A 24,617-nucleotide genomic window follows, 5' to 3' on the forward strand; every position below is an offset into this window, starting at 1 on the left:
CATACACTGAAACTTGTGCATACTTCTAATGTAGATTTGTTTACTCCATGATTTGAATGATTTGTTAATTAACAGCTGATCTGACACACCAGCCCTCACTACTCTTTTAGTCTCTGGACCGACTTTCTATAGAAGCTTCCTTGGGGTCTGGCAGAAGGAAGCAGTAATGACAAGCAAAGGTTGAGCTCAATCGATCTGTGGTTATTGAGTTCCTACAGAGAGCTGGGTGCTGCTGAGGCTGCAGCAGACCTAGAGGGCATGGCTTATGCCTCACCGTTTCTTCCCTTTCGTTTATCTCTTTCTTCTAATTTTCTGTGTTCTACTTCTTAACTCTTCAGATACTTCTTACTGCTAAGCTAGTTGAGGGGATAAGCTTTTATTTATTTACCTTTGAAAACATGCTGATCTCCTACTATGTGCTAGACTTTGGCCTGGAGATTCAGAGACAAATTTTAAAATGGTGCTTACCTTGCTCATGGATCCGGCAAGCCAAAAATCGTATTACAGCAGTATGGCGCTGGCAATGCAATCAAGTAAATGTCCTATGGAGCGCACAGGCAAAGGGGGATTCATTCCGCTTGGTCCTGAGGGCATTGTGGTACTTCACAACAATGTAAATTGGAACTCATCAAGTGAACAGGGATGGGGCAGCCTGAAGAATTAGAATATGTGAAGGCAAGTCTGTTCCAGTAAAAGCTAAGCTGCTGTGAGAAAGAGGTCTGCAGTACAGTAACTTGAAAAGATAGAAGTCCATTTGCCTCTCACATAATAGTCTAAAGGTAGGCAGTCTGGTGGGGCTGCCCTACTCCATGAGGTCATTTTTGGGACCATGGTCCTTCCAACTTGTTGCTCCACCATCCTCTAGGCATTTTTCATACTGCTGGACTATCAGCTGGCTTGCCATGTTCCAGCCGTGTGAAGAATAGGGAGAAGCGGTCCAGGGTAAGTTACTTTATTATAGTAAGGAAGGCAGAAATTGCACACTTCTTTATATTTCATTGACTTTGACATGACCACATCTAGCCTCAAGGGGGGGCAGGGAAATATGCTTTTAATAAGGTGGTTCTGTACCCATGAAAAAAAAAGGAAAAACAAGTTACAGGGGGCAACTAGCATCATGCCACAGCAGAGGCACATGGAAGGGAATAGTCTGTTGTGGAACTTGCACGCAGTGGAGTGTAGCTGGATCATGGCTCATGTGACTGGTAAGGTGGGGCCAGGATGTGGAGGAGTTTGAATGCTACATTGCTAAAAAAATTTTTAATGAAGCCAGCATGCTGAGCTTTGTGTTTGAGGGTAAGTCACTCTAGCACCTGAGGGTTGAGGAAGCATTTGGAATGATTAGACTGAAGGCTGTTGTCGCTTTAGGTCCAGGTGAAAGAAAGAAGGTGAAGGCTTCTCTCAGGAAAGGAGAGCCAAGGGTAATGGGGAAAGTAGATTTAAGAGACATTTAAGCCAGAACTAGAACTTAAACTGGCTGGTAAGTTTCTACAGGTCACCTCAATTAAAAACTGTTAATGAACCACACTGACAGTATTTTTATTATTAGCAAAGTCTCTTCAACAGAGAACAGGCTAAATGTTTCTTTGACCCCTGCCCTCAGCTTTTGTCAAATGTGCACATTCTAGAAATCAAGGGAGCACAGTGGGGTCTTTATGGTTTAACAAGTTGGGTCCATGCTCACTTCTCATATATTCTCAAGACAATCTTGTGGGTTCGGAACACAGAATAATATGTCAGTACATTAACAGTGTCTCTGTCATTTGCCCCTCAGGGACTGGGACACATAAACCAAGTTCACAGAGACTGACATATATTAGCTAGAACACCAATTTAGTCATCTGTAATTAGAAAAGCTACTGGCAGGCAGACATATGTCAACTTGGCCTGCTCTCTGGGGGGCACTCTACATGGGAAGTCAAATTATCAGAAGATTGCTTGAGGGGTGTGGAACTGAACAAGGGGAATTATACATTTGAATATTAAGTGGTGTTAAGCTTCAATAGCTTCATGCGTTCATCTCCAAGGTGGGAACGTGGCTGTCAGGAACACTAACTTCTTCATTTGGACTTACCAGGCATCTTGTCCTAGACAAATCTAAGAAGAAATTTCCAAACTTGGAAACTTCGGCATTTCCATCAGTATAACCACATACTAGGGGGTATTTATAATTAAGCACCACACATGGAGACTCTGATAAGCACCAAGATCCCCCTGCCCCAATGTGAAAACTGTTGGGAGTATGGTTTATTCTGGAGAGGAGCCAGAGGAGATCAAACACTGAGAGATCCAAGACTGATTGGGGCTAGCAAACGTTTTCTCCAAAGGGCTAGAGAGTAAATACTTAGGAAATGTAGACCACATGATTCTGTCATAGCTACAGAACTCCATCATTGTAGCACAGAAACAGGCTTAGACAATATGTAAACAAATGTTCCAATGAAACCTTATTTACAGAAACAGGCAGCAAGCTGGACTTGGCCCACAGGCCATTGTTTGCTGACCCCTTGAGATGCCAGTCCTAGATTATCAGTTCACAAAACCGTTCTCCAAAGAGGATTCAATACTATTGATTTTTTTTCTACTGACTAAATCTTAATTATGTTCAAATTTGCCATCCCTGGGTTTGCTCCTAGATCACCCTGACTAGAATTTGGGGTGTTTCTAAAGCTATAAGGCACAGATAATCTCTTGGTTTATCCCACAGATATGTGTCACATCTACTGTTTGACTAGTTGAAGTTTTCAAAGCCCATCTTATTTCTCTCCAAGTTCCAGGGTAGCAACTCACTCTGTATCTATGAATAAAACCCATTTTACAGACGAGCAATCCACCTTAGAGTGACCCAGGTGAGTGTCAGAGCTGAGACTGGATGTCAAGTCATCCACCTGCAGGCCCAGCATTTACTCTATTTGGTCATATTTTCCTGGGTAGATTCTAACTCTGTAGGCTTACAATTTGGACAGGGAGGTAAATTAATTTAGCTCAGTGTAATGACAACAGAGAAATGTGGTAGTATGGGTATGGTAGAAAATGATTAGGGCTTGGGGGCTATGAAAACAAACAAAACTGAAATGTAAACCTGAGCTCACTGCCTAACATCTATAGCAAACATGGCCTGTTAGAACAAAGAAAAGAGGCGATTTAGTCATTGAAGCTAAAGGGGTTTTATGTGACTGTGTGTTTGGATTTAATCTCTATACTTCATTAAGGATGCGGTGGTGAACAATGTCTGCTTCCCATTGTACTGATGAAGGGCGATGAGACCAGAAATATCCTTCAGTCATCTGTGAGTGGCTTTGGGTGTTGCCAGGCTTGGCAGATGGAATTCAGAAAAATGTTGATTTATGTGTCCCTCATTGTTACAGCAGTGGTATTATAAATTGGATGCCCTTATTCTGACTGGTGGCACTCCTATGGTATCCTTCTTGACCCTAAGCCCCACCCCCTGTAGAAATCAACTGCTCCCTCTTCTCTGTAAGTCTGGCTCCAATAAGGCCTACAACACTTTAGGGATTTGTCCTTTTACAGGTCTCTTCCTCTCTTTCCTTTGAAGGCAACAATTAGGTTGAGTCCACCTAGCATAGGGTCTGGCCCTGAATAGTCATTCTACAAATATTTGATGAGACAAAGAGAGCTTCCCCATGCAACTTACCCCAACTTCCATCTGTGTATACACTCTCTGAATAATAAGCGTATGGCAAGACTCACCTTTTCTTTCCTTTCTCACAGTTAGTTCTATTCCCCTTTGCATTGGGTCTCACTATGTGCCAGGCAGTGTTTTTAGTGCTTTGTGGGCCTTAGCTCCCTCAATCCTCTTGACACTACTCTACACCTTACTGTATGTCAGCTCAAGAATTTGGCAGTTTGGGTTGAGATTCTGAATTCTCTGCTACTCCGTTGTGCAACTTCCTGTGTGACTCTATATGTGTTACCTTCCTACTCTATGAAATCATCAGAGAAATGATAACACTCAACTCACAGGTCTCATGAACTTTAAATGAGATAATACTTGTAAAGTGATTAGCACAGTTCCTGGTACATAGAGCTGTATCTATTTTAGCCCTTCACAAAGGAGAGTCTGTTTGTCTTTCAGATGTTTTATACTAAAGAATGTAATTACCTACTCAGCACCCACTTCTCTCAGTAGAGCCAGGAATGCACCCCATAGACTTGTGCTAGGAAGAGCCACAACTACATGGAAATGACTGTGGGAGACAGAGAAAAGGAAAAAAGAGGAAGGAAGAATGGCAGGGCCTCCCTCTGATCCCAAGGAGAACAATAAATATACTATTTGCAGCATTCTCTGGACCTCAAGCATGTTTGTGATTGGCTAAGAGTCAGATTGTATTCTCTCTGGTAGTGGATTGCGTGGCTTTCCAGACATCGCATAACGTAATGGCAAGATTACAAATGTCTTACTTGGGTGGTTAAGCAGTTGATCAATAATTATTTATTTCATACCTAACAAATCACTGTCCTGAAAGAATATGTCCCCTCCCTTAAAAGTGGTCACACATAAACTTCTGTTATAACGTTAACAGGAGTGGACTGGGAAGTGGTCCCTGTGCACATGAGGAAGGAACGGTTTCCTGCCAGAGTGACTCCAGGGTGCAGTTCATGGGCCTGAGGCGGATTGTGGAGAGGACATGATGACAAGGGCAAGACATTTCACCACACTCAGGTCTTCTGACACATACCATTCAAATGAAAATGAAAACCATGACAAATTAAAGAAAATTAAAGGCTCTTCTTCCTCCTTCCCCTCACAAGATGCTTTCTGTGGTGCTAGGACCAATCAAACAGATCAGAGAGGTCAGCATTTTCCACTTCCAAATATACACCAGAGTCACATTCATGAGGAAGCAGGCTGAGTGCTTTGAAAAGCTGCAGCACCCTGAGCAGGCTCTGAGAGGAGAGGGTTTTGCACACACATCCTGAGGACAGGGACTTCCCAGGACCTCATCCCTACTCCTTCCATCTCTGATTCCTGTCAAAGATACACCACTTTCCTAAACTGTCTCTTGCAAGTGAAAAAATCACCCTTTATATCATATGTGGGTATTGTTAGGAGGAAGTATGCCTCCCTCTCAGCTGTATAGTTGTTTGCTACAATATGTTATAAATAAATAATGTTTCTATAAGAGAAAAGAAGACAGAAGGGGGAAGGACAATGTTTGTCAGACAGAATGTGTGCCAGTTAGGAGAACCTGAATTGGAATGTTAACACGGATTAAACAGCAAAACATGCTGCTGGCAAGGAAAGCTCAAGTATAACCGGCTTTGACTGGGTGCTGAATTGGCGTTCACCAGGTAGCCAGCCTTTGAATTGAAGGTGGTTGCTGTCTCAGGCAGGGGGCATGAACAAGCTCCAATTAGTGCTGCTTTGACAATTACAGGCAGCTCTGTGGGGGAAATCATTTCTGCAAGGAGACAATGCAGGATTAAGGGAACCCTGGATCTCTTTGAGAAGCATCCATAAGGGAAAAAGCAAAACAAAAGATATTTTAGTAACTTTAATAGTAATAAACTGGTAACAGTTTTAAAGGCTTAGGTAGTCCCATAAATCTCAGCATAGGAACCACATGCATCCATCTTCATCAACTCCTGACTTCTGTCTAGGGATGTGTTCATTCATTCATTCATTCATTCAATGAAAACGTAATGAGTACCTACCATGTGCCTCTTGAGCTACATCTTTGAGTGAGATAGGCAAAGGAGATGAGGGCAGAAGATAAATAGTAAACATATTAAGTAAGGGACGTCCACAGTCTCAAAGATAAGTATGAAGGCACAAAAACAGAAAAAATAAAGTGAGGGGAATTGGGGAGAAATAGTTGACATTTTAAACATGGACAGGGTGAGCCTGATGGGAAAGGTGACATTTTAGCAAGGACTAAAGGGCACAAGGAAGGCAGCTGCATAGGTATTTGTCATTGTGTTCCAGGCAGAGGAAACTGGCAGAGCAAAGGCCCTAAGGTAAGGGCAGGCCCAGCTTAGGAACAGCAGAGGGACCTGTGTGGCTGGAGCAGAACAGGTTGGGGTGGGGGAGTGTGGTAGGAGACTGAGAGTCTGGTCGCACCTTGTCTTAAGCCTGTGATGAGAACTTTGGCTTTTATGCAGATGGCATGAGGAGGAATTGTCAGCGGTTGTCACTGAGGAACTGCTCTCTCACCATCTGACATAGGATTTCTGAGATGACAGCAAGCCCAGGTCCTTGCTGCTACCACAGTAGAAGGCTCAGAGTTCTCTAGAGATCAAGGTGCGTGTAGCTGAGTGCGGTCAGTCATCTTCAAGCAAGTTCAGAAAAATCACTGTGATGCAATAGCTTCTAACTGTTCTGCTTCGAGGGGGATTTTCTTTTGCACTTCAATTTGTCCTAGAAATAGGTAGTAACATGTTGAGTATAAAGAGTAATGGATCAGGAATCAGATGTCATATGGATCTGCCAACTCTGCCGCGTTGGATAATCTTGGACACTTTCCCTCTTCATGTTAATAGGAATGACCAAACCCTACAGAGCTTACCTCATAGGGTAGATGTGATCCATCATATAAGATAAGCTCTTAAAGAAGCAAGAAAAAGGGAAATCATATGTCATATACTTACTGCATGCCAGGTGCTGGGCTGGGAGCTTGGTCCAGTTTATTCGTAAGGATTTTCTAGTAGAAGAAAACCTATTGAATATTAAAGATTTCTTTTTCTTGAACTGACAAAAATAATTGGGCTGTACTATGAAGAGAGTTTTTTTGTGTAACTGACTTGAAGATTGGGATCCCAACCTAGGGAAAATAAACCCAGGATTAATGCAAAAACAAGAAACTGTAGAGACCCGGTATATTTTTACCAAACTGGAAATGATGATTATATTCTAGAGAGTGAATTCTTTGACAATAAGGTCTTCATTTGATTGATCTATTTATATCTAATAATAATGCCTTTGTGGAATAAATAATGAATAAATAGGAATTGGTAAAGGAGGAAGAAACTAACAACAAACAGGTAGATAAAGAATGGTTGGTTGGATAGATGGATGGGTAAACTAATGTTCATTATTCTCTGTAGGTCATAGCTTTCTGTTTGTTTTGATGTAACTTTCTCATTTATGTAGGCCTCTCTGGCTTAAGAAATTATTTTTCTACTTAAAGAGTGAGAATTACAAAAAAATAGGTGCTGAATATATGGAAAAAGTGATAGGAGACATGACAGCATCTGCTCCACTGATTACAGTCTTGGCCACATGGAAAGTTTCCTGAAGCATGTCCCTCAAGTTGAACTGAAGACAAGGCCAATGCTTTTCTCCCTCACTAAAGTTCATCTTTCAAAGTCATGATAAGAATGTGAAAGGCAGCACCCAAGTCCAATTTTACATGGGCAGAAGTATACAGAATGCTTGGGAATTTTTCCTTATTTACTTCTCTTTTTCACTTCTTATTCTTCTTTCTTAACCTGTTCTTTATTCTCTGCTTTTTTCTTTCGTCCTTTTTTTTTTTTTCTGAGACAGAGTCTTGCTCTGTTGCCCAGGCTGGAGTGCAGTGGCATGATCTCAGCTCACTGCAAGCTCGCCTCCCAGGTTCATGCCATTCTCCTGCTTCAGCCTCCTGAGTAGCTGGGACTACAGGCAGGCGCCCGCCACCGCGCCTGGCTAATTTTTTTTTTTTTTTTTTTTTTGTATTTTTAGTAGAGACGGGGTTTCACCATGTTAGCCAGGATGGTCTCGATCTGCTGACCTCGTGATCTGCCTGCCTTGGCCTCCCAAAGTGCTGGGATTAAAGGCGTGAGCCACCACGCCTGGCCTCTTTCCTCCTTTTTAAAAAAGTCCCTATTTAATAAATGGTGCTGGGAAAACTGGCTAGCCATATGTAGAAAGCTGAAACTGGATCCCTTCCTTACACCTTATACAAAAATTAATTCAAGATGGATTAAAGACTTAAATGTTAGACCTAAAACCATAAAAACCCTAGAAGAAAACCTAGGCATTACCATTCAGGACCTAGGCATGGGCAAGGACTTCATGTCTAAAACACCAAAAGCAACAAAAGCCAAAATTGACAAATGGGATCCAATTAAACTAAAGAGCTTCTGCACAGCAAAAGAAACCACCATCAGAGTGAACAGGCAACCTACAGAATGGGAGAAAATTTTTGCAACCTACTCATCTGACAAAGGGCTAATATCCAGAATCTACAATGAGCTCAAACAAATTTATAAGAAAAAAACAAACAACCCCATCAAAAAGTGGGTGAAGGATATGAACAGACACTTCTCAAAAGAAGACATTTATGCAGCCAAAAAACACATGAAAAAATGCTCATCATCACTGGCCATCAGAGAAATGCAAATCAAAACCACAATGAGATACCATTTCACACCAGTTAGAATGGCGATCATTAAAAAGTCAGGAAACAACAGGTGCTGGAGAGGATGTGGAGAAATAGAAACACTTTTACACTGTTGGTGGGACTGTAAACTAGTTCAACCATTGTGGAAGTCAGTGTGGCGATTCCTCAGGGATCTAGAACTAGAAATACCATTTGACCCAGCCATCCCATTACTGGGTATACACCCAAAGGATTATAAATCATGCTGCTGTAAAGACACATGCACACGTATGTTTATTGCGGCACTATTCACAATAGCAAAGACTTGGAACCAACCCAAATGTCCAACAATGATAGACTGGATCCAGAAAATGTGGCACATATGCACCACGGAATACTATGCAGCCATAAAAAATGATAAATGATGAGTTCATGTCCTTTGTAGGGACATGGATGAAACTGGAAACCATCATTCTCAGCAAACTATCACAAGGACAAAAAACCAAACAAACACCATATGTTCTCACTCATAGGTGGGAATTGAACAATGAGAACACATGGACACAGGAAGGGGAACATCACACACCGGGGACTGTTGTGGGGTGGGGGCAGGGGGAGGGATAGCATTAGGAGAGATACCTAATGCTAAATGACGAGTTAATGGGTGCAGCACACCAACATGGCACATGTATACATATGTAACAAACCTGCACGTTGTGCACATGTACCCTAAAACTTAAAGTATAATAATAATAAAATTTTTAAAAAAAGTATTCACATATGGCATACTTTGCTATAATATATATCCCTTCCACAGTACATCATCTTATGTTGTTTTTCCTATGGACACCCATGTGTCTGACTGACCTTTTTGAATACCTTTAAATGTCTCTTGCTTTGTTCCACTTCAATTTTTCGCTGTTCCTTAACCTCTTTTTCAATTTTGCATGTTGCATCTTTCCTATCCCGCCCTGTGTATTAACATTTTTTTAAAAAAGGAATGTAGTAAAAAAGTTTGAAGTATCACTAACTTTTTATTGATGTCCATGTGACTCCAGCAATCTTAACTGCTTGAAACAAAATCTTTGTGAGACAAAGATGAGATTGAAGAATGCAGTTACATGTTCGGATGCTAAGTGTATTGGCTTTAGGGTAATCTGTGCAATTCTAAGACATATTGATTTATGAACTAATTAATAGCACACAACAAAAATACGTATGGAAACTTGCTCTACCCCCAGCCTGAGAAATCTCTAAACAACAGGAAAATGGGTTTTGCATGTTAGGAAATTAAATTCAATATATATTTATGAGGCCATTCAAAATGTGGAGTCCTTTTCTACTGAGTCCGAAGTAAGCAGAAATGTCCATGTATCAAAACCTAATTGTGCCGGAGTCCAAGGCTTGGGGAATAAATTAAGTCTTAAGCTACAAAAGACATTGGACATTAATTTTAAGGCTTATTATAGCTCTGATGATATGGGCATTAATAAATCCAACAGGAAGAAAGAATAAGGCAAAACGACAAATAAGACATAGCTATTGGTTTCCTTGGCAAAATGTTGATTGTTGATAATTCATTTAAAGTTACACAGATATTTCCACACTCTAGGGTCATTGTTCCACCAGCTTATTAATAGGGACGGAATAGGGTGTTAAATATTTCATGGATTCTTAGAAGTTCATTTCTCATCCCTGAGGTGGGGAGGGAATGGAAAGGATTTAATAGTATGTAATACATTCAACATTCATCCCACAGACCTTTATGGAGCATTTCGAATGATAAAGTGGTAATACAGGCTATGGGTAAAATTTGATAGGCATCTGAGGAGGGAGACATTATTTCAGGCTGGAAAGAGAATTGTCTTTAGAACTGCCCATTGAAATACCTGTAGATCTTTTTTAAAAATCTGTAGGACTTAACTGGAGAAAAATGTGTTAGGGAGGCTTCCAAGGTAAGGAAGCAGTAAATAAAGGCACAAAGATGGGAAAATGTGGAGCATAGAGTAGAAATAAGAATTATATTAATAACAGTTGTATGTTTAAAATAAGGTTCATGAAGGCATGTAATGGGAGATCATGCCAGAAAGATGGTGGGAGCCAGGTTATGGTTAAGCGAAAAAAATTGGGCTTTATGTGGTAGACAATGCATTTAGTGAAACAATTTTTATTGAGCAACCTATTAGATGGGTGGCCCATTGAATAATACATGGTACTTATTCTCAAGGAGACTTTAGTTTTTTAGGGTAATATCACAATTCAAAAAGCAATTTCAGGCTGGTCACAGTGGCTCACTCCTGTAATTCCAGCACTTTGGGAGGCCGAGGTGGGTGGATCACCTAAGGTAAGGAGTTCAAGATCAGCCTGACCAACATGGTGAAACCCCGTCTCTACTAAAAATACAAAAAATAGCTGGGTGTGGTGGCGGGCGCCTGTAATCCCAGCTATTCTGGGGGCTGAGACAGGAGAATCGCTTGAACCTGTGAGGTGGAGGTTGCAGTGAGCCGAGACCATGCCACTGCACTCCAGCCTGGGTGACAGAGGGAAACTCCACCTCAAAAAAAAAAAAAAAAAGCAATTTCAGTACAAAATTTAAAATGCATGATAATAAAGTAAATGCAAAGTCTATGCAAACACATTACCAGGGCCTCTAATATATTTTCTGGGGTTCAGAAAAGATTTATTGGTAACCTTACTACTGTTCCCTGAAGTTCTTGCCTTCTTTTTCTGGGCACTGGGAGAACTGTACTTTTATATACCTTGAAATTAGGTATGGTCATGTGATTTTTTTCCTTTTTTTTTGTGCCAGTGAATGTGTGTGGGAAGAAGCATTTAATTTCTGGTGTTCAACTGTATGTCTGGTTCTCCTGCTGCCATAAGATTATGAAAATGCGTTTGATATGGAAGTGCAACATTGAGGCAGCACACGGGGGATGGCTTCCTGAAAGCCAGTTGTAGGGTAAACACCTGATAGCAATAACAAGCATGGCCTTAGAACGACCCTCTATGGCACATGCACTTGAATGTGTGTTCCAAGCTAGGGAATTCAAGAGTGGTCAACATAGAGATTCATTCCTTGTCCATGAGGAGCATCTGAACCCATCTGACTTGCCCTGTGGAACATAGATCATACAGGGGATTGAGGTCCTGAGTTTTGGGTTAAATGAAGGTTGCCAGGTGGCGGTCGTTAAGGGGAGGGTGTTAAGGAAAAATGCTATGTATAAAACGCATGCTGTTTGCAAGACATTTTCCTGCCCAGCCCGCTGCCACTGGACTCTCTCCCCTGTATGTAAGCCCTGAATAAAACCTCATGTCTTGTTTGTTGGCTCTGGGAATCTTCAGCCTCTTGAACCTGGCGGCTTCCCTACTGAGGTTAATAGTGTTCGGCACGACATCATTTGAACCTATATTAGACTGCATGAATGAGAAATAAATGTGTTATTTTAAGACATGGAGATGGGATTCTTTGTAGCAAATCCTAGCCTATGCTGGTTGACACATAAGCTATGGTAAAGAGTCTAGATTTCATCACGGGGATAATGAGGACTGATAGGGCTGTGTGTGTGTGTGTATTATTATAAAAAATAGTACGGCGGTGACATATATGCTCAGAGCTTAATTTTTTTAAATACTACTTTTATGTCAATTAGTAGAAGAGCAGAAAGTTCCATAATCCAGGCAAGAGGTAATGAGAGTAAGAATTGAAACAGCGGCAGTGGAATAGAAGATATATGATACATAGGAGAAATATTGTCAGAATTGAGTCCACGAGATTTGTTGAGCGATTAGCTGCGAGAGGTGAGGAAAGAATCTAAAGGACTTCTCCCTTAGACTCGTCTAAGGGACTAGTTTTTTGCCTGGAGTACTAAAAGAGTTGTGTTTTTCTTAATAGAAATAAAAAACATAGTAGCAGAAATGAGTTGGGAGGGAAAGAAGAATATGGTCCATGAACGAAGTGGAATTGTATCATTTAAGACAAGGCTTGGGATTTAGGAATCTACCTACTTCTAGGTGGTGGCTGAAGCAAATAGAACGACTTCCTAGAGAAGAGGATTGAGAACTGCAGCTGGATAACATATTAGCAGGCAGGAAAGGAAAAGTGTCCAGTAAAGGAGCATAAGAAGGTGCAATGTCGTGTCACAGAAACTAAAACTCAAGAGACTTCTGGGAGGAAAGGGTATTAAATGTTATGGAGACATTAAGGAGAGTGAAGACTAAACAAATCCCATTACAATTAAAGTTTCAAGAAAAACTATTGAGAGCAGAGAACAGATTTTGAGAGATAGGGTAAGAAGGTGTTGGGAATGGGGAGGTAAAGGATATAGATGAATATTGTAACAGGTTTGCCAGTGAAAAGGTGTACAAAAATTGGAAAATTAGATTGGAAAATACAAGAATAAGAAACAAGTAAAATGTTAGAATTTCTACAGAGAGTTGAGTTCTAGTAATAATTAGGAAGGCATTGTAATTGTGACAGTTTGGGCTGTGGGGTCAGATAGGCCTAGATTTGAGTCTCAGCTATGTCAATGACAACTTTTGTGACCTATTGCAAGAGGACCTCACAGGAGTCTCAAATCCTTGTAAATAAGTTTCTTCCTGATCTGCCTCCTATCTATCTGTTTAACCTCACCTGATACCTCTCTGCCCTTTGGTTACTAAGCTCCAACCATACTGGCTTATATTAACGGGCTCAATCAATAAGAGCTGTTAAACAGCCCCTCAGATCCCCATATATAGTCATATATGCTTAGCAGAAATGGGACCAAGGATTTATAAACCCTTTTGAACAGGGTTAAGAGTGGGCTTAGAGAATTTCTAGTCTTGGACTTCACAGATCTTTCTGAATATTCCATTCCAGCTGATGTCTGTGGTTTGAGGTGATGGTGGCCAAGACAGCATCTGAGGATGCAGGGAATTTATCTCAATAACAAGTTTAGGTCCTGGCCTGCATGAGGAGAAGGTGGGTCCTTAGAGGGGCACTGGCCTTGTCGTGAGAATAAGGTAAGCACAGGCAAGACACCATGCGCAGATTCCATCATTGTCACTAGATGGGGTGCTGCCCAGGGAGGAAGGGGCCCCATTTCCCTTATCTCCCCAGCTATACTTGTAAGTGGGAGACAATGGCCAGTCACTGCAGGGCATGCAGAGGCTCCTACACTAGTGTGGGGATGATGGCAACACTTCTCCAAAATTAAGTTCGAGGTCAATATCTATGCTTTTAATATATGAATCCGTTTTCCCACCTTACTATGTGTCCAGGGTTACAGCAAATAGCAAGAAAAGATAATTTAATAGTAAAGATTTCAGGAGGATCCCCAGTATCTATAAAGTGCATCACTGTTTTAAAGGTAAACTTTTTTTTTAATAACAAATAATTTGTGGCAGCCATGGCTTCAGGGGCTGAGATTGAGGACTTAACTGGGGAATGGAGCTATGAGGATGCTTCTATACACACTGACCTCTCTGAATCCACTGTGGTCTTAGACAATTTGGGGAAATGAAAGTAACTTACTGGTGGCCAAAGCTGGAGCCCACCATGGAACTTACTTAGTTATTACATCTCTGATACATTGGAATGTATCCTCTTCATTAAAAGAGATATTTCTAAGAAGACGGCATTATAGGATAAGGAACAATAGTTTTAAGGCCTTCCTCTTAGACATATAAATCCTTGGTCCCATTTCTGCTAAGCATATATGACTAGCTTTAGCCATTTTTACAAAGTATATATATACAAATATATGTATATGTGCCTGATGGGCAGATAAGATTGTGCTCTAAATATCACAAACAACTTCCTAGAGAAACACAATAAGTGTATCTTAAAATTCTGGCTTGCTGACAGGGAGAAATACACGTGATCATGGCAAAGAACTGAAAGTCTGTGTGAGGACTGAATGTGCTGCTCAGAATCTCAATTTCAGCCTCAAACTGACCCTTTCATAGGGAGAAAGGAGCTTACTCCACAAAGAAAAAAAAAGTTGTCTGTCTTGTAGAAGAAGGAGGCTTCTCTGGAAACCTTAACAAGTCAGGGTATAGATCCAGACCTGCAATGAAGTAACAGGTGTACAGGGACTTGTTTTTTCTTTTGTTTCTGCTGTTCTGGCACAGCCTATCTCATTGACTGTTCCTGACATCAGACCACACAAGTGGCACATCCATCCATTCGCAAATACTTACTGGTCGCCTGCAATGCACTGACTACTGTTCTGAGCACTGGAGATAAGCCAGACAACAAAATGAAGCCCCTGATTTCATGCTGTTTACATTTAATGAGGGAGGCGATGAGAGCTAGATGGGTATATGCCTGTTCACATCCGTGCATGCAGGTAGTGCTGAGTGATATAAAGAAAAAACAGAGGAAACATACAATGGAAAGAGGTGCAGTTTGGTCAAGGTTTTCTTTAAGGAGATGACGTTTGAGCAGAAACCTCAGTGAGATGAGCAATAAACCACATGGAAACCCAGGGGAAAGGTGTTCCAAGGCAGAAAGACATCAAATGCAAAAGCCCCAAGATGGGAATACTCTGTGTAGTTAAGGAACAAGTAACGAGGCCTGAGTGACAGAGCAAAATGAGTGCATGGGCCAGGAGCTGGGAGGAATACAGCTTCTCACAGCACATGCCTTCCATGAAACAGGACATGTTTGGGATTTTGTTCTTGTTTCTTGTCAATGTTTTCTCTATGAGGACACAGACTTTGTTTTCTTCACCTCTACATCTGCTGCAGTGATCATTGTGCCTGGCACATAGTCCAAAACTGGCTTTGGAGTCAGAAGGTCTTTATTGCAAATGCTACTTTGCTACTTAATATCTGTATCTCCTAGGCAAAGCATTTATACTTCTTAAGCAGCAGTCTCCATATTTAGATAGAGTACTAAGGATTCCAAACGTGAATGCTGTCAAATGAATTAAATTCAATACATCACGTAAAGTTCTTTGCCTAGAACCTGTGAATGTAAGTGCTCAATAAATGGTGGTTACAGGTAGGTTATAAATGGGTGACAGGGTTTCAGTGACTATATACGTAGACTTAGGAACAAGATGCTGATCTCTAATTTGTAATATTTAGAACATTTGCTTGGTAGATGATTAAATTTGGGGGCTGTTCTTTCTAGTTTATCAGTTCTTAAAAATCTAAAAAGATTCCTTCACCAATTACTCTCGCTCTGTCCCTTGTTACTAGCTATTATGTGGACCATAAACTAAAATGCTGTTCAGACTAGCATATAGCCTTGGAAAGGTCCTTTATGTGGCCCTAAAGTGCTGGCTTGAGTGAACTCGGACTGGGTTCTACTTCTCTCTCTCTCTCTCTTTTTTTTTTTTTTTTTTTTGAGGTGGAGTCTCACTCTGTCACTCTGTCACCCAGGCTGGAGTGCAGTGGCATGATCTCAGCTCACTGCAACCTCCGCTTCCCAGGCTCAAGTGATACTCCTGCCTCAGCCTCCCAAGTAGCTGGGACCACAGACATGTGCTGCCATGCCCAGCTAATTTTTGTATTTTGGGTAGATACAGGGTTTTACCATGTTGTCCAGGTTGGTTTTGAACTCCTGAGCTCGAGCGATTTGCCTGCCTCCCAAAGTGCTGGGATTACAGGCGTGAGCCACTGCAACTGGCCTCTACTTTCAATTATAACCAATTTCCCTTATTCCTTGATATTGGGTGAGGTTTGTCTTCTGCATGTTTTCACAAGTGGTCCATATGCTTATTATCTATGTCAGCAAATAACACGAAGTATGGTAATAGATGATTTATTGATTTATACTGAAAGCCACTTGGTGGTAGAAGCTACTTAATGTTCATTATTGAATCCCTGCCACACGAGGTACATTTATCATGAAGCTAGTGCAGCTTAGCTTTTAATTCCCTAGGTTGCACTAGCCCTTTACTTGGCGAAGAAGGGGGTGATCGTTAACAAAGCTTCATACAGTCATTTACTTTTGGTAAAATTTGCATAAGTATTTTAACCACAACCAATTAGACTTACAGGTCTTTCCCCACTAAATTCTCCTCAGTCACACTCTCCTTCATGTTAAGTAACTGTTGATGTGGCCAAGGGTGCTATTTGAATTTGGCTAATGGAAAATTGAATTGAGTATGTATTTCATTTCAGTTTAATGATACATATTTCTGTGGTTCACATTCACTGCTTTGTATAGTTAAGTTATTGCTTTGCTTGCTGATCCAGTCCAAGAACAGTTTCCAGAAATAATCATACTGTCTCCTGTGCCAACTCATCTGGTGTTGGGATACAATGTTAGGGGACTAGAGGCTGTCCTTTGAAATTGCCATTCCTATGGCTCCAAGCAGGGGAGGTATATGGGAAGCAGCGGAGAAACAAGGTTCAAACTATATGGTGGCAGAAGTTAGTTTATGAAAAATTCTTCCAATCATCAGCTGTGTAAAATCATAGAAGATTTGATTCTCATTGCTGGAATCAAATCAAAAGAGAAGAGCTCTCCTTTATAGATGTTCCCTCAAATTTGATGGCAATTCTGAATTTTGTATTATATTACCAAAAATGAGTGATGAAGATTTTAAAAACCATTTCAGACTGCCAATTATCAGAAATAAACTTTGATCAATGATGCTGAAGAGTAAAATAACTTTCTTTTTTGTCTATAGAAAATGATATTACTAAATCCTTGTCATAGAAAAGGTGATCGAGAAGTATGTAGCCAAAATTATCAGGAAAAGATATTATAGGCTTATCTTGGAGATATTGCAGGTGTCATTCCAGATCATTTCAAGAAAGTGAATATTGCAATGAAGCAAGTCACATGATGTTCTTTATTTTCCAGTACATATAAAAATTATGTTTACACTATATTGTATTCTGTTAAGTATGCAATCGCATTATGTCACAAAAACAATGCACATACCTTAATTTAAAAATACTTCATTACTAAAAAATGCTAATGATCATCTGCATCTTCAGCAAGTGGTAAACTTTTTGTTGGCAGAGGGTCTTGCCTTGATGTTGATGGCCGCTAGTTGATCAGAGTGGTGGGTGCTAAAGGTTGGGGTGGCTGTGGCAATTTCTTAAAATAAGGTTTATTAGTCTGTTCTCATCCTGCTATGGGGAAATGCCCAAGACTAGGTAATTTATAAAGGAAAGAGGCTTAATTGATTCACAGTTCCCCAGGGCTGGGAGGCCTCAGGAAACATATTCATGGCAGAAGGGGAAGCAAACACGTCCTTCTTCACATGGCAGCAGCAAGAAGAAGAATGAGACCCAAGTGAAGGGGGAAGCCCCTTATAAAGCCATCAGATCTTGTGAGAAGTTGCTCACTATCACAAGCATAGCATGGGGGAAACTGCTCATATGATTAAATTACCTCCCACTAGGTCCTTCCCACCACATGTGGGGATTATGGGAACTACAATTCAAGATGAGATTTGGCTGAGGACACAGCCTAACCATATCATTCTGCCCATGGCTCCTCATGTCCCCTCATTAAGCTGAATGAAATACACACTCAAATCTCATGTCCTCACATTTCAAAACACAATTATGCCTTTCCAACAGTCCCCCAAAGTTTTAGCTCATTCCAGCACTGGCCCAAAAGTCCAAGTCCAAACTCTCATCTGAGACAAGGCATATCCCTTCCACCTATGAACCTGTAAAATCAAAAGCAAGTTAGTTACATCCTAGATACAATGGAGTTACAGACATTGGGAAAATACACCAGTTCCAAGTCAGAGAAATTGGCCAAAACAAAGGGGCTATAGGCCCTGTGCAAGTCTGAAATCCAATAAGGCAGTAATTAAAATTTAAAGCTCTGAAATAACCTCCTTTGACTCCATGTCTCATATCCAGGTCATGCTGATGCAAGACATGGGCTCCCATGGCCTTGGGCAGCTCAACCTCTGTGGCTGCAGGTTACAGTTCCCCCTCTGGCTGCTTTCACAGGCTGGCATTGAGTGCCTGCAGCTTTTCCAGGTGCACAGTGCAAGCTGATGGTGGATCTACCATTCTCGGGTCTGCAGGACTGTGGCCTTTTTCTCACAGCTCCACTAGGCAGTGTCCCAGTGGGGACTTTGTGTAGGGGCTCCAACCCCATATTTTCCTTCCCCACTGCCTTAATAAAGGTTCTTCATGAGGGCTCCACCCTTGCAGCAAACTTTTGCCTGAACATCCAGGTATTTCCATATATCATCTGAAGGCGGATGGTTCCCAAACCTCAATTCTTGACTTCTGTGCTCCTGCAGGCTCAACACCATGTGGAAGCTGCCAAGGCTTGGGGCTTGCACCCTCTGAAGCTGTGGCCAAGCTCTACCTTGGCTTCTTTTAGCCATGGCTGGAGCAGCTGATACACAGGGCACAAAGTCCCTAGGCTGCACACAGCAGGGGGCCCTGGGCCCTGCCCATGAAACCATTTTTCCCTCCTAGGCCTCCGGGCCTATGATGGGAGGGGCTGCTGTGAAGGTCTCTGACTTGCCCTGGAGACGTTTTCCCCATTGTCTTGACGATTAGCCTTTGGCTCCTTGTTACTTATGCAAATTTCTGCAACAGGCTTGAATTTCTCCCCAGAAAATGGTTTTTTCTTTTTTATGGCATTGTCAGTCTGCAAATTTTTCAAACTTTTATGCTCTGTTTACTCTTGAACACTTGGCTGCTTGGATATTTCTTCTGCCAATTATCCTAAATCATCTCTCTCAGGTTCAAAGTTCTACATATCTCTTTGCCTCTTTGCAGGGGCAAAATGTTGCCAGTGTCTTTCTAAAGCACAACAAGAGTCACCTTTGCTCTAGTCCCAACAAGTTCTCATCTCCACCTGAGACCACTTCAGCCTGGACTTCATTGTTCATACCACTATTGGCATTTTGGTTGAAGTCATTCAAAAAGTCTCTAGGAAGTTCCAAACTTTCCCACATCTTCCTGTGTTCTGAGCCCTCCAAGTCTCTAGGAGGTTCCAAACTTTCCCACATTTTCCTGTCTTCTTCCGACCCCTCCAAACTCTTCCAACCTCTGCCTGTGAGCCATTTCCAAAGTTGCTTCCACATTTTTGGGTATCCTTATAGCAGCATCTGACTCTACTGGTATCGATTTACTGTATTAGTCTGTTCTCATGCTGCTATGAAGAAATACCTAAGACTAGGTAATTTATAAAGGAAAGAGGTCTAATTGACTCACAGTTCCACAGGGTTAGGGAGGCCTCAGGAAACTTACAATCATGGCAGAAGGGGAAGCAAACGTGCTTCTTCATATAGTGGCAGCAAGGAGAAGAATGAGGGCTGAGCAAAGGGGGAAGCCCCTTATAAAACCATCAGATCTCATGAAAACTTACTATCACGAGAATAGCATGGGGGAAACGGACCCCACGATTCAATTACCTCCCACCGGGTCCCTCCCATGACATGTGAGGATTATGAGAACTATAATTCAAGATGAGATTTGGGTGGGGACACAGCCAAACCATCTCATAAGACGACAATGAAGTTTGCTGAATTGATTCACTCTGTCTTTCATGACAGATGTCTCTGTTGTGTGTGATACTATTTGATAGCACTTTACATACGGTAGAACTTCTTTCAAAATTAAAATCAATCCTCTCAAACCCTGCTTTTGTTTTATCGATGAAGTTTATGTAATATTCTAAGTCCTTTGGTGTCACTTCAACAATGTTCACAGTATCTTCACTGGGAGTAGATTTCATCTCAAGAACCACTTTTTTTCATCCGTAAGAAGTAATTTATCCATTCAAGTTATTTTTATTGATACAAATATTTGTATGTATGTATGGGATATATGTGATATTTTCTTACATGCATAGACTGTGTAATAATTAAGTCAGGATATTTAAGGTGTCCATCACCTCAAGTGTTTATCATTACTATGTGTTGGTAACATTTCAAGTTCTCTCTTCTAGCTATTTTGAAATATACAATACATTGTTGTTAACTATAGTCAACCTGCCTTGCTATGGAAACTTAGAATTTATTTGTCCTATCTAACTGTATGTTTGTACCCATTACCCAATTTCTTTTTATTCCTCCATTCAAGTTTTATCATGAGGTTGCAACAATCCAGTCACATCTTCAGGCTCTGCTCCTAATTCTAGTTCTCTGACCATTTCCACCACATGTGCAATGACCTCCTTCACAGAAGGCTTGAATCCTTCAAATGTATCCATGAGGGCTGGAATAAACTTTTTCCAAACTCCTGTAAATGTTGATATTTTGAGCTTCACTCATGAATCACAAATGTGCTTAATGGGATGTAGAATAGTGAATCTTTTCCAGAAGGTTTTCAATTTACTTTTCCCAGATCCACCAGAGGAATCATTATCTATGGCAGTTATAGCCTTAAAAAATGTTTTTTTTTAATAATGAGCCTTGAACGTTGAAATTACTCCTTGATCCATAGGCTGCAGAATGGATGTTGTGTTAGCAGGCATGAAGACAACATTCATCTCTTCGTATATCTCCATCAGAGCTCTTGGGTGACTAGGTGTATTATCAATGAGCAATAATATTTTGAAAGGAATCTTTTTTTGAGCAGTATATCTCAGTGGTGAGTTTAAAATATTCAGTGAACCATGCTACAAACAGAGGTACTGTAATCCAGACTTTATTGTTGCATTTATAGAGTAGATTATAGAGGGAGAGTAGATTTAGCCTCATTCTTAAGGACCCTAGGATTTTCAGAATGGTAAATGATCATTGGTTTAAGTTACCAGCTGCATTAGACCTTAGGAAGAGAGTCAGCCTGTCCTTTGAAGCTTTGAAGCCATGCACTGACTTCTTCTCTCTAGCTATGAAATCCTAGGCGGCATCTTGTTCCAACGGAAAGATTTTGGTCCTCATCGAAAATCTGTTGTGTAGCATAGCCATCTTCACCAATTATCTTAGCTAGATCTTCTGGGTGACTTGCAACAGCTTTTACATCAGCACTAGCTGTTTCGCCTTGCACTTTTATGTTACAGAAATGGCCTCTTAAACTCTATTAACCAATTTTTGCTAGCTTCAAACTTTTCTTCTGCAACTTCCTTACCGCTCTCAGCCTTCATAGAATTGAAGAGACATAGAGCCTTGCTCTTCATTAGGCTTTGGCTTAAGGAAATGTTGGGCCTGATTTGATCTTTTATCCAGACTACTAAAACTTTCTTCATATCAGCAATAAGGCTATTTAGCTTTCCTATCATTTGTGTGTTCACCGGAGTTGCACTTCTAATTTCCTTCAAGAACTCTTCCTCTGCATTCACAGCTTGGCTAACTGTTCCATGCAAGAGGGCTAGCTTTTGACTAACTTTTGACATGCTTTCCTCACTAAGCTTAATCATTTCTAGCTTTTTATAGAAAGTGAGAGACACGTGGCTTTTCCTTTCACTTGAACACTTAGAGGCCATTGTAAGGTATTAATTGGTCTAAATTTAATATTGTCATGTCTCAGGGAATAGGGAGGCTTGAGGAGAAAGAGAGACAGGGAATGACCAGTTAGTGGAGCAGTTGGAATGCACACAACATTTATGGATTGATTTGCCATCTTATTTTGTCATACTTCATAGTGCTCCAAAACAATTGCAATAGAGGCATCAAAGATCACTGACCACAGATCACCACAACAGACATAATAATGATGAAAAAGTTTGAAATAAATATTGCAAGAATTACCAAAATGTGACACAGAGTCATGAAGCAAGCACATGCTGTTGGAAATAGACTTGCTTGACTCGGGGTTGCCACAAACCTTCAATTTGTAAAAATACACAGTATCTGTGAAGCACAATAAAGCAAAGCACAGTAATATTAGGTATGTCAGTATAGAGGTGTGTGTGACAGGCAGTTACTTCATATAAATATTATGCTATTTTTCTGGATTTTATGATGCTTGTGATGATTATTGGCTTTAACATTTTTTGTGTTTTCCATTATTCTACAAAAGTGTTCACCTTTTGACCTACTTATGCATTCTTATCTTAAAATTGTATAAGATTCTGGATCTGCAAATAGAGATCCACCCCTGGCTACCATTTAGCCTTGCATTGGGTTCATCAGAGTTGTTCATTAAATGCTTATTGAATTAATGAATAAGTAAAAAATATGACCAGATAAATCACTTTTACTCTTAGGCCTTTGGTCTCCTTATCTGAAAAATAATGGAGCTAGGGTAAAAGGGTTGGAGGTGAGATCTAATCCAATCATTTAGGCCTAATGTTTCCAATTCAGTGGTTTGAAATTTTCTTTGGCAAGTAAGAGTCATATTCCCATGTTCTCAGATTTTTAGTGCGGTCTTTGCCCTTGGCTGATCACTTGAATGCTGATCTCTATTTTAGTGTTTTGCCATTAAATTTAATGGCAACAACTGCAATTACTTTTGCACCAACCTAACAGAATAGCAAAACCTGCAATTACTTTTGCACCAACCTAATAGAATGGTTTCATGCAATCACACGATCAGATTTTCTTATTCCCAAACAATTTTGGTCAAATCCATATCTTTAGGACATTGCATTATTTCCCCCAAAGAGAGCTTAAAATCATTTCTAAAAATCCTTCCTCTCCCACATGACTTTCTTAAAGATGATCCGCTGGAATATAATATAATAGCTGAACGAGGACTGACTTTATATCTTACCTCCTATTAGCAAATTAAAAACAAAGAGTCATACCACGCAGAAACCTGGCTGGAAGCTCTTTTTTTTTTTTTTTTAAAGAACAGGATTTAACTCATTAAACAGTCTCTACATGTTAAATTTCCCATCAGCTATAACATCCTACACACTTTTGCTGAGAACATCTGTGACAGTCTGAAATGTGTTTTTTCCCAGTGTTTGACTTCATGCTTACTCCAAGCGTCAGACACTTTCTCAGATCCTGTGATGTATTTGAATACAGTATTATTAAAGAGATGTCAGTTATACCTGCATCTTGAACAGTGTCAATCTGAATTGAAAATATACCATTTTTCTAACAGAGCTCTTAATTCACTGGCTAAAGGTGACAATAGTGCTGTCCACTGAAGGTTCAAGGGCCGTAGCTGAGTATGTCTTCTTTCACTATAAGTCTATAGTTTCTATAGAACTAAACAATTATTTTTAAAAGCAAATGAGAAATTCAGAAAGAGCATAAAAGTGATTGATTCAAGTTTTTTCCTCTGTATTTAACCATCTGCCTCTTATCAACTCCAGTTCCATTAATAATTTATTCTAAAACGTCAGTATTTTTCACGATCCGTGCTCATGTCATGTTGTTCATAGGGCAAGAAATAGTTTTAGCAGGATGTTTTGGGGGTGTAAGTATTGTGCTATTTTGTTTCATAGAATTTTATTTTATTTTATTTTTCAAGTTTCAGTTGTGTATTGATTTAATCAGTGTAATCTCCAATAGAGATTACAATAGAGATCTCCAACATGATTTCATGCATTTAGAGAAGAAATATTTCCTGGTTAAGTGAAAAATTGTGCGGATGTGGCTTCTGGAAGACCTTCATTCTAAAGCAGTGTTATAGTGAAACATTTCATTTAGAAATCTGGACATTCCTTCTTCAGCTTGCTGTAATCCACATTCACTGAGTAGAACTTGTATTGATCATTGGGACCCAGTTTGTTCCAGGGCTCTGGGTTATTTCTGTCCCAACAAACATCTGGATTGAACAGTGCCAGATGCAAGAGAGACAGTGTTGCTCCAGAAGCTCCAGTTCCAATAAATACAAAGAGGGGGATCAAGCTTGGATGCTTCTTGGCCTGACCGAGGATCTGGCAGAGCATGTTTGCGGCAGAGGTCTCCGACTGGAAAGGAGAGAACCAACCTAGCCACCAGGCCCTGAGCTAAAAAGTGTCTGCCTTTCATAGAATTTTAAACATATATGCACTTAAAGAATTTAACATTTCTATTAAACCAATTCATTTACTGGGGAAGAGGCCATCTGCCCATACGTAGGCCAACATACCAAGAACTTGTCCTTCTGATGTGATATAAATCACTGTGCTTTCAGGCCAACATAAGTCGAGAAGCAATAAGAATTTTTTTTCTCCTTGTCTGATGTTTTCCAGTAACTTGTTGACCTCCATTTGGTGCTCTGAGTAACAAACACATGTCAGAGGTTGAAAGGGCAGAGGTGAGATGTGGGGAAGAGACAGGTCTCTGCAGAAAAAGGCAGAAGAGAAAGATATTTTATAATTTATCAGAATAGAAATACTAGAACAACAGGTTTTAGGAAGAAATCGACATTTCTCTTTTAAAAACTGAAAGATGAAATTCACATTTTACATAGATTGAAATAAACTAAATATTGTTTTTTGTTTTCACCAAAAATTAAGACTGTTTCTCTAATGATCAACGATGTTGAGCT

At 40.4% G+C, this 24,617-nt stretch overlaps 1 protein-coding gene across 1 annotated transcript; it reads right to left on the bottom strand.

Annotated features, from left to right (window-relative positions):
• Positions 1–23,619: 23,619 nt before the first annotated feature.
• On the bottom strand, positions 23,620–24,072 carry LOC101139475 (cytochrome c oxidase subunit NDUFA4-like). The gene has a single exon (XM_019037392.4). It carries the CDS (start codon positions 24,031–24,033, stop codon positions 23,788–23,790), a length of 246 nt encoding a protein of 81 aa, XP_018892937.3. The 5' UTR covers positions 24,034–24,072; the 3' UTR covers positions 23,620–23,787.
• Positions 24,073–24,617: the final 545 nt, after the last annotated feature.

The sequence above is a fragment of the Gorilla gorilla genome, chromosome 1 (assembly GCF_029281585.2).
Source record: "Gorilla gorilla gorilla isolate KB3781 chromosome 1, NHGRI_mGorGor1-v2.1_pri, whole genome shotgun sequence".
NCBI lineage: Eukaryota > Metazoa > Chordata > Mammalia > Primates > Hominidae > Gorilla > Gorilla gorilla.

Excerpts from the sequence above, each read along its gene's own strand:
- LOC101139475 (XM_019037392.4), bottom strand. The coding sequence starts at position 24,033 with ATGCTCTGCCAGATCCTCGGTCAGGCCAAGAAGCATCCAAGCTTGATC.